This window comes from Podarcis filfolensis, assembly GCF_964270895.1.
Source record: "Podarcis filfolensis genome assembly, chromosome: 13".
In the NCBI taxonomy this organism is placed as follows: domain Eukaryota; kingdom Metazoa; phylum Chordata; class Lepidosauria; order Squamata; family Lacertidae; genus Podarcis; species Podarcis filfolensis.
In genome coordinates, this window is record NC_139615.1 from 22,830,759 (window position 1) to 22,844,671 (window position 13,913).

The following is a 13,913-nucleotide window of genomic DNA, read 5'->3' on the forward strand; positions in this document are numbered from 1 at the left end:
AACAAAGAATCTCTGACATCCCAGGATTCAAGCCCAGTTTATTGGCCAACATCCAATCCACCTCTGGGGACACCATGCAAAGACAGACTTCTGGACAACTTTCTTGCCCAATGTAACCTAACTGTCCTTTCCTGAAGACTTGCCCTACAGGATTGCTCCCCTTGCTTGACAACTTTTGAGCGAAGGCAGCAATGCTGCTTTGCAATCAGAGAAGACACTTAATAAAGGTGCAGAATTGAACCCCAGTTCTCAGATGTAATGTCTCCCTCACCTGTCATTCTCCCAGCTCTGTATTTATCTAGGATTTTTTTTTTTTACTCTGATTAAAAATTAGCCCCTCCCCAAACTAATTTGGGATGGGTTTCTGGGCTGGCTAAGGAAAGGTTGCTTTACCTAGGGGCTCTGGATTAGAGCCACAAAATTGGTTGGGGAAGGGGACTGTACACAGCGCAGTCACTTGTAACATTGCTTCTATTCTGAGTCTTTTATTCTCTGACACCAATATGAGAAAGAAAGAAAAAATCATGGTTAAACTAAAGACCTCTGCTAATTAATTCTCAGCTATCTGTGGAATTTGTTTTCATTTTTTCTCCACAATCTCATTTTCTTTCAAATATTATACAATTTTCAATGGCTGATTAGTTACAGAGCCTATATAGAAGAAAGGATAAAGCTCCCCAACACCAAGTGTTTTATAAGTGTGCAATTTCCTATGTCTGCAGACATCATAAAAAGATAAGCTTCCAGCTGATTTATCTAAGAATATTCCTAATTTTGTAAGCTTTCCATTCACTTTCAGGCGGGTCCATTGCTCTGTCCGAGCCCAGTAATCTTTCCCATCATCACATCCCATGACCCAGTAGCCATTCTCAGGAGACAGGGTGATTTCCCCCTTTCTAGAAGTGGTTGCAGAGGCAACTCCCAAGTCCCAGGTTTTCTTCTGACCAATCTCCACCTCCCAGTAATGTTTGCCTTCTGAAAATCCATGTTTTGCCAGAATGAATGTGCGGGAGTCAAACCGCTTCTCCCAGTCAGAAACCTGAGAAACAGTTCCTGTGTTCCAAACGCTTTTGCCATCTTCAGACACTTTTAGCTTTGGGTGAGCTGTCTTGGGGTCCAAGATCACATCAGCTGCAAAGGAAAGGAAAGGGCTGAACTCAAAATGCACAGACTGGAGGGTTGCTTTATGTGACTCTCTGAGGACAGCAGCATCCCTTTGTGGGTTACACACACATCTGCTGCTACATGGCATTGTGACATATTATGGAAAATACAAATTTCAATCCAAGAGAATTAAACAAAGCTTGTTTCAAAAAGCAATTCAACCCATGTCTGCACCAATGTAATTCTGCTGCAATCCTCAGCATACTTGCAGGCCCAGGCATTGTGCATCTCTGTCCCCAACCCTCCAGAAGAACTGAAGGACAACATAAACTCTTTGGGGAATATCAAAATTGGACGGGAGTGACAATCAGCATAATAATGAAATGTGGAATGAAGATCAGCATCAGACACAAGGAGGAGAGTGAAGATATTTTCCCCATGCTGAGCTTCACTCCCCCTTCATTGCGATGCCAAACTTTACTCCTCTCTCATCACCGCTTATCCCTCTCCCCTTTAAAGAATCATCTGGAAAAGCTCTTATGAAACAAATTAGAATTGCAGATTACCACCAGTGCATTGGTTGTTATTTTGTGTTGCTTAAAAAAACCCTATTTTTCATTTATCATACCATGTGAATTTTTAAAAGTATTTGTTATTCTCACCTTTGTGTAAGTGGGCATTTAATATTTCTGTATGTAAAGAAACAAACAAAAACATTATGTGAGGAAGGATGACAACCATAGCTGAATTTTTAGAAGATCTAGCAGTGAAGATGCAAATGTCCACATAATAATTGTTGGCATGGTAAGGTCACACACACACACTGCATTGCAGTATGGCAAAGGAAACAATTAAGAGGAAGAGGGTGAGACATTTAAATTTCTATGATTCTTGTAAATTGCACTTTTAAAAATAAAAAGGATAACCTTTTCATTCCCTGTGCCTCCTAAAGAATGTATTTTGTCCTCAAATGTGCAAAACATTACATAAGACTCACCTTTAACCATCTCCAATTGTTCCTTTCCTGCTTCATATTCTTCTGCAAAGGAAAAAAGATATTTCTCAAATGAAGTACAAGTTTAAAACTAAAAACATGCTTCCCAATAAATCAGGAGTTTGAAATGTGTTTGTTTGACATAATGAGAAACATAGAATAAGTGAAATAATAAGTTGATTGATTCACTGGTTGAAAGCTGAAAGACTTAATGAGATTTCTCATTCTGTTATCTTGAAATGGGAAAAAAGATTTATGCTCAAATAATGCCACCAAAAATGGTGGGCCATCTGGTGCAAGGCGGTCCAACTTTTCATACCAAGTGTCACAAGAATACTTTGATATGGTACCCATGGACTGCACACTGCCTTGTCACATGGAGCAGGGGAGGCAAAATTTTCTGAATCTCAGTCTTTCTATTCTTGTGCTGTCTAAACCGTCATTTGCATCCAAATTTCCCCTTGTGCATCTAGGGCTCTATAGCAGCCCTGCTTGATGTGTTGAACTACCTTCCCACATATTGTACAGGAATCATTAGACTTTTGGGGCTCTGACTTGATCTCTATTATACAAAACAGCTAGATAGGTAAGCTATTAGTTTAGGCAATAAGGGTTTGCATAGCCTGTGTATTATCTTGCATTAACTGGCAATTTTTGGTAGCATTGCATAGCACCTCCACTCTCAAAGCCTTTTAATGGGCTGTCAGTCCTTTGGGTTGTAAGAATTAATTAATTAAATTAAAGAATTTGAATTTACAGTGAGAATCATTAATCCAGTTAAGGTGTGAGGGGAACTTCTGAATATGTCTTAATTCTATGTGAAATGTGTGTAAGTATTGAATATGCCTGATCTGTTCTTTAAATAGTAGTCATGATGGAAGGAACCAGAACTGTGATGCATGAAGCAGAGCTTTAACTCATTTCTCTCCATATTGCACCCCAATGACAATAATCATCCCCACACTGAAGCTGCTGGAGGAAAACTTTCATTGATGTTCAAGGGAAAAACTTCCTTTCTGAATAGTCCCCCCCCCCCCAGATTGGGGGTGGGTAATTTCTTAAAGGGCTATAGCAAGGGGAGCATTAATTTGGCACATACTTACTGACAAGGCTATTTTGGCAATGTGTGATTTAGAAGTTACATTCTTTAGAAGTCGAAAAATAATGGGTGGTATTTAACTAACTTTTCCTCAGAGCAGACACTTTGAAAAGAATGAACATGACTATGCTAGGCAATTACTCTGAATAAAACTTAGTTTTACTTGAAGAGTAAGTTCCAAACCACTTACCTGTTTTTGCCTTCATTTCTCCCTTTAGTTTTTCTAGAAAGGAGAACATATATGGTTTTATCTTAACAACAAATTTAAAATTCATGTTATGGCATCTGTAAAACTAATTTGCAATATATATTTCCTTACACAAACAGAGAGAGAGAGAGAGAGAGAGAGAGAGAGAGAGAGAGAGAGAGAGATCCTTCTAGGATACCTAAGTAATATTGTTGTGAGGTTGGGGGTGGGGTTAGGCTGTATGATGCTTGAGCCCCTTCTAATTCCTGGTTCCAGCAAATGTTAAAATCTAATGCAGTATCTCATTGTTGAATTAGCCAGGCAAGGACCATAATGGCCTATAAGTATAGATTGTTAGCATAAGAAAGGAAGTTGCTCTGTGCCAGAGGGGAAATGGAAGGGCCCTCTCTCACACCTGGTTGGTAGTGAGAAGGACAATAGCAGATAAGAGCAGAAGTTGAATTGTGTGAGAGAGTTGGGCTAGAAGCAGGAAAAAGCCAGAGAGTCAGAGCCATGCTTAATTTCTGTTTGAATCCAAAGCTGTGACTATGGGAGAAGCAAAACATTCTGGGATGTTAATGCTATGAGCCTCAGGTTGTATACCATATATCATAAAGACACCACAGTCTCCGCAGTCACTCATTCGAAGGAAACCAGGTAGGCTCAGGTTGTATACCATATATCATAAAGACACCACAGTCTCCGCAGTCACTCATTCGAAGGAAACCAAACCCTGGGTAAGTGCCTGGAACCCCTGGAATCTCTCACAACTCCAAGATTGGGGTGATGTGCAACAATATTTTGTTTAGATTTTGTTTGAAAAGTTTTTGCTACTTACCATTTTCTGTCTTTAACTGTTCTGCAAGGTAAAATATATTTGCTTTTCATATGAATTTTAAAATTTGAAAATTTTATCAGCAAGAACAGCATGAGATTTGTGATATGTTTCTTTCACTACCAACTGATGGTTTAAAAGGTGGGATCTATTACAAGACTTACCATTGCCTTTCTTTAATTCTTCTGCAAAGAAAATCAAAGGTTTCATGTGAGGTAGATATTTTGAAATAATAAACCACACATCCTAGCACAATCAGAGCCCAAGAAGAGGTAACAGAGGGAAGCCATGATTCAATTATCTCACTTTTAACAAAACTTCACAGCAACTACAAGAGACTGAAGTTTTGATTTGAGCAATCACAGCAGGTAAGGGAATATTTAATCCCTTTTCCTCCAGACCATTTCCTGATGGAAGTCAAGGTTTATTCTTAGCTTTCTGATTGTGGTTTGTGTAGGGATATCGCCGAGTGGACAGTGGGGTCCGGAGGGAGCACACTTTCCACCAGCAGGCAACCACAGTCTGCCTGCACGCGTGACCTTGGGGTGCAGGGAAACCCCCCCCCCGACAAGTCATAGCTGTCTGGTACATCGTTCCACCTATGTCTGACCTTTTGCGGTCTCAGCAGTCAGCGGTGTCCTGTCTGTAACCTTTTGTCCCTGAGACCTTTTGTCTCCTTCATCATACACTGTGCAAGGGGAAAATGACGCTGTGGAACAGGTGCCAAAATAGCTGTGTACCACCCCACGATCTCGGGACAGAAGATGTGTAAAGGTCACAGCCCAAAATGTATCTGCCTAGCTTGCATATTTGTCTCAATAAAAGGAGACTCCACAGGAATGGCAGCAGCTCGCTTCAGACCACCTGTGTGCAGCTCACATGATGATCAACACCTGTCTTGGGCCTTCACTTCAGTTTGTTTGAGTGAATCAAACCATGATGCCTGATTTGGGCAAAACACAACGACAAGATCGAACCATGGTTCCCCCTCATTAATGGTGGTGGGAGGAGCAAAGTAGGAGTGATCTGTTTGCTAAACGAGTAAACCATTAACTGCGGCTTACTGTGACATGCAGATCCAGCCATTGAGTTTGCTATGTATTTATTTCACCGAGAGAAACATAGAAACAAATGTTACACTTTACTTTGATTGGGAGCAATTGTTTCTGCAAACCACATGCACACAAACACAGTGATTTTATTGGAATAAACAGTTTGTTTGTTTTCAAAAATAAAATGGCTGCATTAAATCATGGATTATGTTTGTCTTTCCTTTCTACACATCTTCTATTGCAATTGAAGTCTGCAAGGAGGGCCTGTCTCAGTGTTAACTACTGAACTGTATCACTGGCCACCCACTATAACCCAGTGCTTCCCTCTTCTTCACCACATTGCCCTGCTCCCACCCTGAGTGGTACCATGTGCCACAATTTCCAAAGGTGTCATAATAAACATCCCTTCTTGTAAGAGCCTTTACAAGTATACAAGCTTTCTAATACCCTCCTCTTCTGGTCATGGGGTAATTACTTCAAGTATAGGTGTTATTTGAACAGGTTATTGTTGTTTTCCTTGAGCATTTTCTGTGTTTGACCAGCTGAATCCAAATCGGCCTGTACCTAGTTGATACACCTTTGACCAAAAAACCAAGTATGACACCAACAGTAAGGTGGCTAATGCCAATTTGTTACCAGTATAAACTTGTCCACACATTGGTTCAGCCAGATGGAGTCACATTCCTTTAATCTTGAAATAACTCTGTTGGCTGACTATTCATTTCTGAGCTCAGTTGAAAGACTGATGCTTAAAGCCCTAAACAACTTGGGTTTCAAATTTCTGAAGGAAAGCAACTTCCCATATCAGTTTCAAGCACTGTTCACTGTTACAAAATGCATCTCCTGCCACTGGGAAGAAAATCACTCCATAGTTTTCTGTGTCCTAGAATTGTAGTGGCTACTATTAAGAAAGGATTAGGTCTCTGCCTTGTCTCTGATATTAGTTCATAATTGAAGGTAGGGCAAAAACACTGCAAGTATGTTTAAGAAGTTAAAAAAACCCCACAGACACTTAAACAAATGAGAACATTAACTCACCTAGCTTTCTAAAAATACGCCAACTTACTATGAAGAGGAAAGCTGAGAATAAATGAAAAGATAATTCTTTTTATTTTAAAAAGTGCTATTTACAAGACAAAGAACACTTAAATAGGGATGGAATTACTTTGAGATTATTCACATGGATCTTTGCCCTGTTTCTTGGGTTTTCATTAACAGTACTAATAAAAATGCAAAAAAATCTAGCAGACAATATGCATTATCATATGCATATGCACATATGATAAAATGACCAGCTCAGAAACAGGTACATACAACAATTCATATAACTGTATAAAAACATTTATGCACGAATAATTATAAAGCATGTGTGCGGCTAAACCATGGGTAGGCAAAGTAAGGCCCAGGGGCTGGATCCGGCCCAATCGCCTTCTAAATCCAACCCGTGGACACTCCGGGAATCAGCGTGTTTTTACATGAGTAGAATGTGCCCTTTTTTAAAAAATGCATCTCTGGGTTATTTGTGGGGCCTGCCTGGTGTTTTTACATGAGTAGAATGTGTGCTTTTATATAAAATGCATCTCTGGCTTATTTGTGGGGCATAGGAATGCGTTCATTTCCCCCACAAAATATAGTCTGGCCCCCCACAAGATCTGAGGGGCCATGGAACGGCCCCCTGCTGAAAAAGTCTGCTGACCCCTGGGCCTCTGGGCTAGGCATAATTAATAAGGTTGTGCACTGCAATCAGCCATGTTTGGAAATTAATTGGGTCAGTTTGAGTGGAATCCAAGTGTTGCTCAAGTCTGGGGGTTGGGTGGTCCTGAGGGATCCAGGGATGTCAGGGGTAACCCAACAGGCAGAAAGGAAAGACAGGCATTGTGTGGGAAAGGGAGGCAATGAAAAGTGAGTAGGGGGAACCTACCTGACAAGCAGCAACTTCCCATTTTCCAGGCAGAAGGTGGGGAGGTGATGGTGGATGCCTTTTGATTTGGGGTGCAGGCTTTCACTCCCTACTTATCAATCCTGCCTGGCCACTACTTCTTCTTCCCAAAGCCCAACCCTGAGGCAGCATTTCACCTGCTTCCAGAGGCCCTGGATTGGTGTGTGTGTCTGTATACACGCACGCATGCAGCCCTGATAACTAATCTAGCTTTGAAAAAAGGACAATGCACAAGCAGCATAAACAGGTACATGATGCAAGAGATAGTCCAATAAGGGCAAAGCCTGAAGAGGTCAGAAGCCCCAAATTCTGTGTTTAAATCCATTAAAAATGGATTCCTTCTCCATCCTCTTTTGATCCCTCACAGCAGTAACAGAAAGGGTCAAAGATTGGAGATGCCCTGTGGGCTTGTTCTGTCAAATAGAAATGGGGGAAACCCATTTCTTACTTAAAGCAATAAATAGATTTGAAGACCGGCTGACACAATGAAAGGAAAGCACCACCTCTTATTTTTAATTATCTAGCTCAAAACATATCTTAATAAATAAATATGTTACAGTTCATAACACTACATTTTAATGAATTTCATACCTACTCCATTCATGTAAGGAAACTTACCTAGGAAAGCAAAGCCACAGAACATCCAGACTTCAGCACTTTGGACAGGCACTTCTAAAAGACAAAAGCAGGCTTAATTAAATTACCCTCCATTGCCTCACCAGAAGCAGAGTTTTCAGAGGCTCATACAAGCTCAGAGTTTATCTTGGAATCTGTCTTAGGTCTCTTCCTTCTAGAACTTACATGAAGCTTTGGCCCCTCCATTTCCCTTTGGCCACATTCAAAAACACTATCCATATTCAGAAGCAATGCAGATGTTCCATTGGGTGCCACAGAAGTCATACAAGGTGGTCTGAGAAGCAGTTATATTTTTTATCTTCAGTTTTCCACTTTTTAAAATCAAGCCATGGATTGAAAGGTTCCGGGACCTCTCAGGTGGGCTCCATTGCCATCATAAGAGAACAAGGAAAGTGTTCATGGTGAGTTCCAGAACCTCTTTTTCTGTCATTACCCCTTTGGAAACATCTCCTGAAGCCCTCACAGAATATCTGAGGTCCTCTACAGACCCATGGCCACACCAGGACATGACTGTGGTAGAAAGCCAACAACAAAACTGGAACAGCACCACTAACAGGCAAAGAAAGAGGAGGAAAGAAACTTAAGTTGTTAAGATTTAAGATACTTGAGGTTTTAAATTTTGGAGGTTTCATTTAGGTTTTGAATATTCTATAGTGTACATTTTATTGCTGTGAACTGCTTTGAAACCTCAGATAGTGAAAAGCAGGATGTCATTTTTAAATAAATAAACAATTTTTTTAAAAAAAACAAAACTCCCAGTCCTAAAAAGGAAGAAGTGTTTATTGCAACCCCAAATGCATTTAGGAGGGAAACTTTATCAAATGCACATTTTAGCAGATCAGTGGGTTACAGTTTGTGCTGAGCAGAAGAGAAGAATTATGGAAGTTCTAACCATCTAAGCTTTTATAATTACCTTTTATTGTCACCTCCACAATATCTTCTTTGTAGACATCATCACATGTTGTGGCACAAACATACTGGCCACTGTCTGCTAGTTGCACATTAAGAAGAGTCACTTCAAGGAGCCCATTCTTATAGTATCCTTTGCGAATGCCATTATCATCACTCTCTCTTGTGCTTTTTTCTTCAACCCTGTGCTGGTTTGTGCTGTTGTGGGTGTACAATGTGTGATTTTTTGAGCCTTCCCACTTATATAATTGCACTTGCACTCTGGAAGATTTGCATCCTCTTACTTGGCAATGTAATATCACATCTTGTCCAATTCTGCCAATTTTAGGATTAACATTGCCGACAACTGAAACACCTACAAAGGCTAAAAAGGTAATAAGAAATATTATTAGACTTCATTTACCCCTCACCTCTTAGTAAATAAATGACTGAATAAATGCATACTTCCAGCTATCTCTTGATTTAAATGGAACTGATTCTCAAGTGTGTGTAAAATTGCCACTTGAGTCTAGAACAAGTTCAGTTAAAATCAATGGACACACATCGGATTAATCATTAATAGGATTGTAAGGTCAAGCTGTCTTAGTCCTGCTGGCCACATGTCCCGGAAGCTGTATGCCGGCTCCCTCGGCCAATAAAGCGAGATGAGCGCCGCAACCCCAGAGTTGGTCACGACTGGACCTAATGGCCAGGGGTCCCCTGTACCTTTAAGGTCAAGCTGTAATCCTATCCACATCTACTTGGAAGTAAGTCTCATTGAAGTCAATGGGTTGCTTTTGAGTAGACTGATACAGGATTACACTATTCAAAAACAGGACCATTTATGGCAGATGCAAATATTGACCAGTAGACTATTGATGCAAAACTGGAGGATGTTCATAGTCACACTGGTGTGATCATTTTTCACAAGCACCCATGATTTTAGAATTATTAGTTATAACATACAACCCACAGCAAATACTCTTAAAATAGTGCTAGTGTGCCATTTAATCTGGACTATAACCAAAACAAGGCTTTGAAATTGCCTGCAAAGACCCCAGTTACTTTTCATGTGATCCCAGTTACTTCTCCTGCAAGCAAAGCAGGAAAAAGGTGTTATTACCAAACCCTTTCTCTTGATTCTTTTTTTCTGACATTCGTATTATTTACCTCTCACATCAAGCTTGTAGATTACCACTTTGCGCCGCAAGTTAGAGTTCACCGAACATTCGTATCTCCCTGCATCTTCCTTCTGAATGTTATTTAGTTTCAGGGAAATATTTCCATCCCCAAGATTATTGTGTTTCAACACCTCTGCCTTTAGTTTGTACTTCTTCCTAAGCCATACTAGGCTCTTGGGTCCATTTGAATAAGGGCACCTAGCATTAAATTTGTCTCCATAACAAACCGATGGGCAGGTATCCCAATAAAGCTGGTAAGAGTAGATGGTTCTGCTCTTCCCAGGGCTTCTTCTTCTCCACTGCAGTTCCAGATGAGAGGGATAATAGGTCTCAATCATCTGACATGGAAGAATGGCAACATCCCCAACAGCAGCACTAATTAAACCTGGAAAACATTCATTTATGTTAATAACTCATACTTTACATACACTCACACAGTAGTTCATACTTGTGATAGCACAGCTATACTAGGAAATGAGTGGAAAATAGAGATGTATAAAGCTGAAGCTATCATTTCCCATAAACACAACATTCGGTAAAATTTTAAAATTTAACTTGGAAAATTTGCTATTTGTTTCTGGGTCCAATTCAAGGTATTCACGTTAGTGTTTCAAACCTTACCTAACTCAGGTCTCAAAGGCCACCTCCTTCCCTACAGACACTCTCTGGTGCTAAGAATGGTGTATAAAGTGGTATTGGTTGCTCAACCACCACCAGACCTTTAGGAGGTGGCATAATTTGTGGGAACCCCTAAGTTGTGGCGTTCCCTCCCCACAGAGATGTATCTAGCATCTTCATTACACAGCTTCTGGTGAATGCTGAAGATGTACCTCTTTTGACACTTGAAATGTATATTTTTAGAACCCATCATATTTCTCTGATAGTAAGTTATTTTAAACTATTTTTAACATGGTGTAACCCACCCTGGGATCTTAGAGTGAAGGGCCATAAAATAATAATAATGTGAAGCAGAAGAGGGTGGTCAGAAGTGATTGTATTAATGGCACCCATATTTCGCAAATCACCCAGGGGGTGCCAGTCATATCAGCTGGAAAATCCCTCAGAACCATCTGCAACCCATTTGGATCCAGCAGTCTTTGAGGGTGGACCTTCGTAACAGGTCCCCTGCCTCTGCAGAAGAGGAAAATGGTGCTGGAAGCCTAAATCTTCTGAGACGTCTACCTAATCTCAGTAATATAAACCAGGACTCCACAAGTCATGGATTAGGGAGATAGCATCTAAGCCTTCGTAGTTACCTTCTACTGTCACCTCCACAATATCTTCTTTATAGACATCATCACACATCATGGAGCACACATACTGTCCACCGTTTGCTAGCTGCACCTGGAGGAGAGTCACTTCAAGGAATCCATTCGCATAGTACCCTTTGTGAGTGTAGTTCTCTGCTATGTTGCTTTCTTGAACGCTGTGCTGCTGCTCTGTGCTATTGTGGATATACAAGGTTTGATTTTTGGAGCCTTCCCACTTATATAAGTGGACTTGTAGCCTGGAGGATGTGCAGCCTTCTACTTGGCAGCACAATATCACATCTTGTCCAACTTGGACAATTTCAGGGTTGACAGTTCCTTTAATATAAACAGCTGTAAGGGAATAAAAACAGCAACTTTGACTGATGGAATTAGTTTGAGGTCTATGTGATCTCAATACCAGCGTAATAAAATGGTGTCATCCCTGTCCCCCATCCACCCGAAGTCCTGGTAGGTAAGAATTGCATTATTATGGGAAAACAATTTTGGGGAAAGCTGTATATAAGAACTATAATGACAAACCAAGCAGTGTTTCTGGGGAGAGCAAATTGCTTCTTACCGTTCCTCCATAATCCAAAATAACTGATAATAACAACACCAACCACAGAGATCGACTTCACTACTCCCTCCATTGTGATGACAAATCCCTGGGGGGCCATCCAGATCTCTGGCAGCATAAAAGGAGGGGGGGAAAGTTGGTTAAACAATGCATGACTTTGCAATATGTCCTGACTACTCAACACAAGCCTATTATCGTCTGTGAACAGAATAATTTTAAGAATTGGATTTCAGTTAACTGATAAACTTCCCAACAGAATGGGTGACAAATGTGGTATTTCCAGGTTCACTAGCATTATTTTTTTTTTACACTCCTTCCCAATTAAAAGCTGTGTTGCCTCCTTCCTCATCCTTAACCTCGATCTCGTTTTGAGTGTTTGCTCCCTCTTTTCCCACCCTGGGCAGCCCACAAGTTGCCCTTGCAGGTGGAGGTTAAGTCTCTGTTTATCGTCAGCATCAACTGCATCTCCATCATCGGCCAACTGCACAATCCTATGCATAAGGCTGCCTCTCCCTATAGGAATCAACCTGGACCCCGCAATCATGATCTAAGGCCCTTTTTCGTGTTTCTCCTTGAGGAGAAGTCTGGCTGCCAGGCTCAGATAAGCAGACTCCAACAGGAAAGAAAAGGGAGTGATGGAGACCACAGAGGTCCCAAGCCAGGAAGATAAGAACTAACCCCAGGTAGCGTGGGGGTGGGGCAGAGAAGAAAAGAGCTGGAAACTGGACCCCATGTTCGCCCAGTGCCAACAGACAGTTGATCTTTCGTCAGATGGCGGGTGAGTGAGGTGGGTCTATTCAGCTGGCTGCTTCTTTCAATGAAGCAGCAGCAACAACAGCTACCCAGCAGCAGCCATGCAGTGGGAGCAGATGGCTAATAATAATAATAATAATAATAATAATAATAATAATAATAATAAATTGCATATCATTTGGGAATTTTCCATGATAAAAGCACTCTGAGAGATTTAACATATCTGACAGGGTGTGCAATTCCAAATGACTAAAAATATGACTCGAATGGATATTCACTGGATATTACAGTCATATTCAGAAATATTTTCTGGATGTTTTGAGTGCTTTATAAATAGCAGTATCGAATTACTTTTAAAAAGAGCAGAGAAGTTTTTGTCAAGCATATCAGTAGATTTGTATAGCCAATATAGGAGACAGTAGTTTAATTCATCTTTGTAAAGGTTTAATTCTTCTTTGTAAAGCTTTTCAAATCGTGCTGTGGGTCTCCTTCTCCCTCCCTCCCTCCCTCCCTCCCTCCCTCAAACACACCTTTGCCCCTAGCTTTATTAAAACATTAAAAATCACCTTGCCAAGTGTAATTAGTGAACAACTCTAAAAGTAGAGACAGACCAGGATCATCTTTCATAATAAAAAATAACATAAAAAACCAGTTTGCCATACCTGAAGACCTCTCCTACTTACAGTTAATTCTCAGAACTGGACAACGTATTTTGCAAATGAATTGAAATATGAGCCAACAATCCATTCCTCTGATCCATATCCATATGGCTTCTTCCAAACCATACCTTTAGACTTTTTCATTCATTGGATTAAAACAGCAACAACCTGTAATACTGATCAGGTGGTATCCAGTAGCATCAAATTTGAATAATGGCGGGCTTAGCTCTACTGTATATGTATAGGTGGCTGGAGTAGAAAGGATTGGCCCTCTTTGTACCACAAGAGCCAATCAGCAACAAGTCGCCTTCCATGTCTTTGTCAAGATCTTCTTTGTACTACATGAAGCAAAAAGGTAAAAGGTACAGTAATATATCTGAAACTGATGAGTTGTCAATGACAAATACGACAGAGACTAGATTTCTAACTAATCGTCCCTTCACTGAATCCGAATAAAATGGTTACGACTGTGCCTCAGATGGGTGTGTAACCACAGAATTCAGAGGAGGAGAGCAAACAAGGAAGTATAATTCTCAACTGCCTGCTTATCCAACCTTTGCTCCCTTTCAATAATTAACTTTTACACACCCTTTCTTCCCTGGTAGTTTTATAACTAAAAGATATGGTTGCTTTATAGTTCAGATCAATAAATAAATTCTTCTCCTACCTTCTTGGCCTGTATCCCTCATTGGCATCTTAGCCAAGAGTCTCAGATCCTGTTTTCACCAACAGGGCTCTAAACTAAAGTTACCAGACATC

General features: G+C 40.6%; 1 protein-coding gene across 1 annotated transcript; it reads right to left on the reverse strand.

Annotated features, from left to right (window-relative positions):
• Nucleotides 1-104: 104 nt before the first annotated feature.
• LOC310747394 (butyrophilin-like protein 8) lies at nt 105-13,849 on the reverse strand (the record flags this gene model as incomplete). The annotated part of the gene is made up of 12 exons (XM_083581757.1): nt 105-1,131; nt 1,767-1,793; nt 2,102-2,143; nt 3,388-3,420; nt 4,223-4,243; nt 4,384-4,404; nt 6,310-6,351; nt 7,829-7,882; nt 8,760-9,119; nt 9,905-10,300; nt 11,172-11,516; nt 13,822-13,849. The coding sequence occupies 12 exons, from the start codon at nt 13,847-13,849 to the stop codon at nt 617-619; spliced, it is 1,884 nt and encodes a 627-aa protein (XP_083437883.1). The 3' UTR covers nt 105-616.
• Between the last annotated feature and the right edge of the window lie 64 nt (nt 13,850-13,913).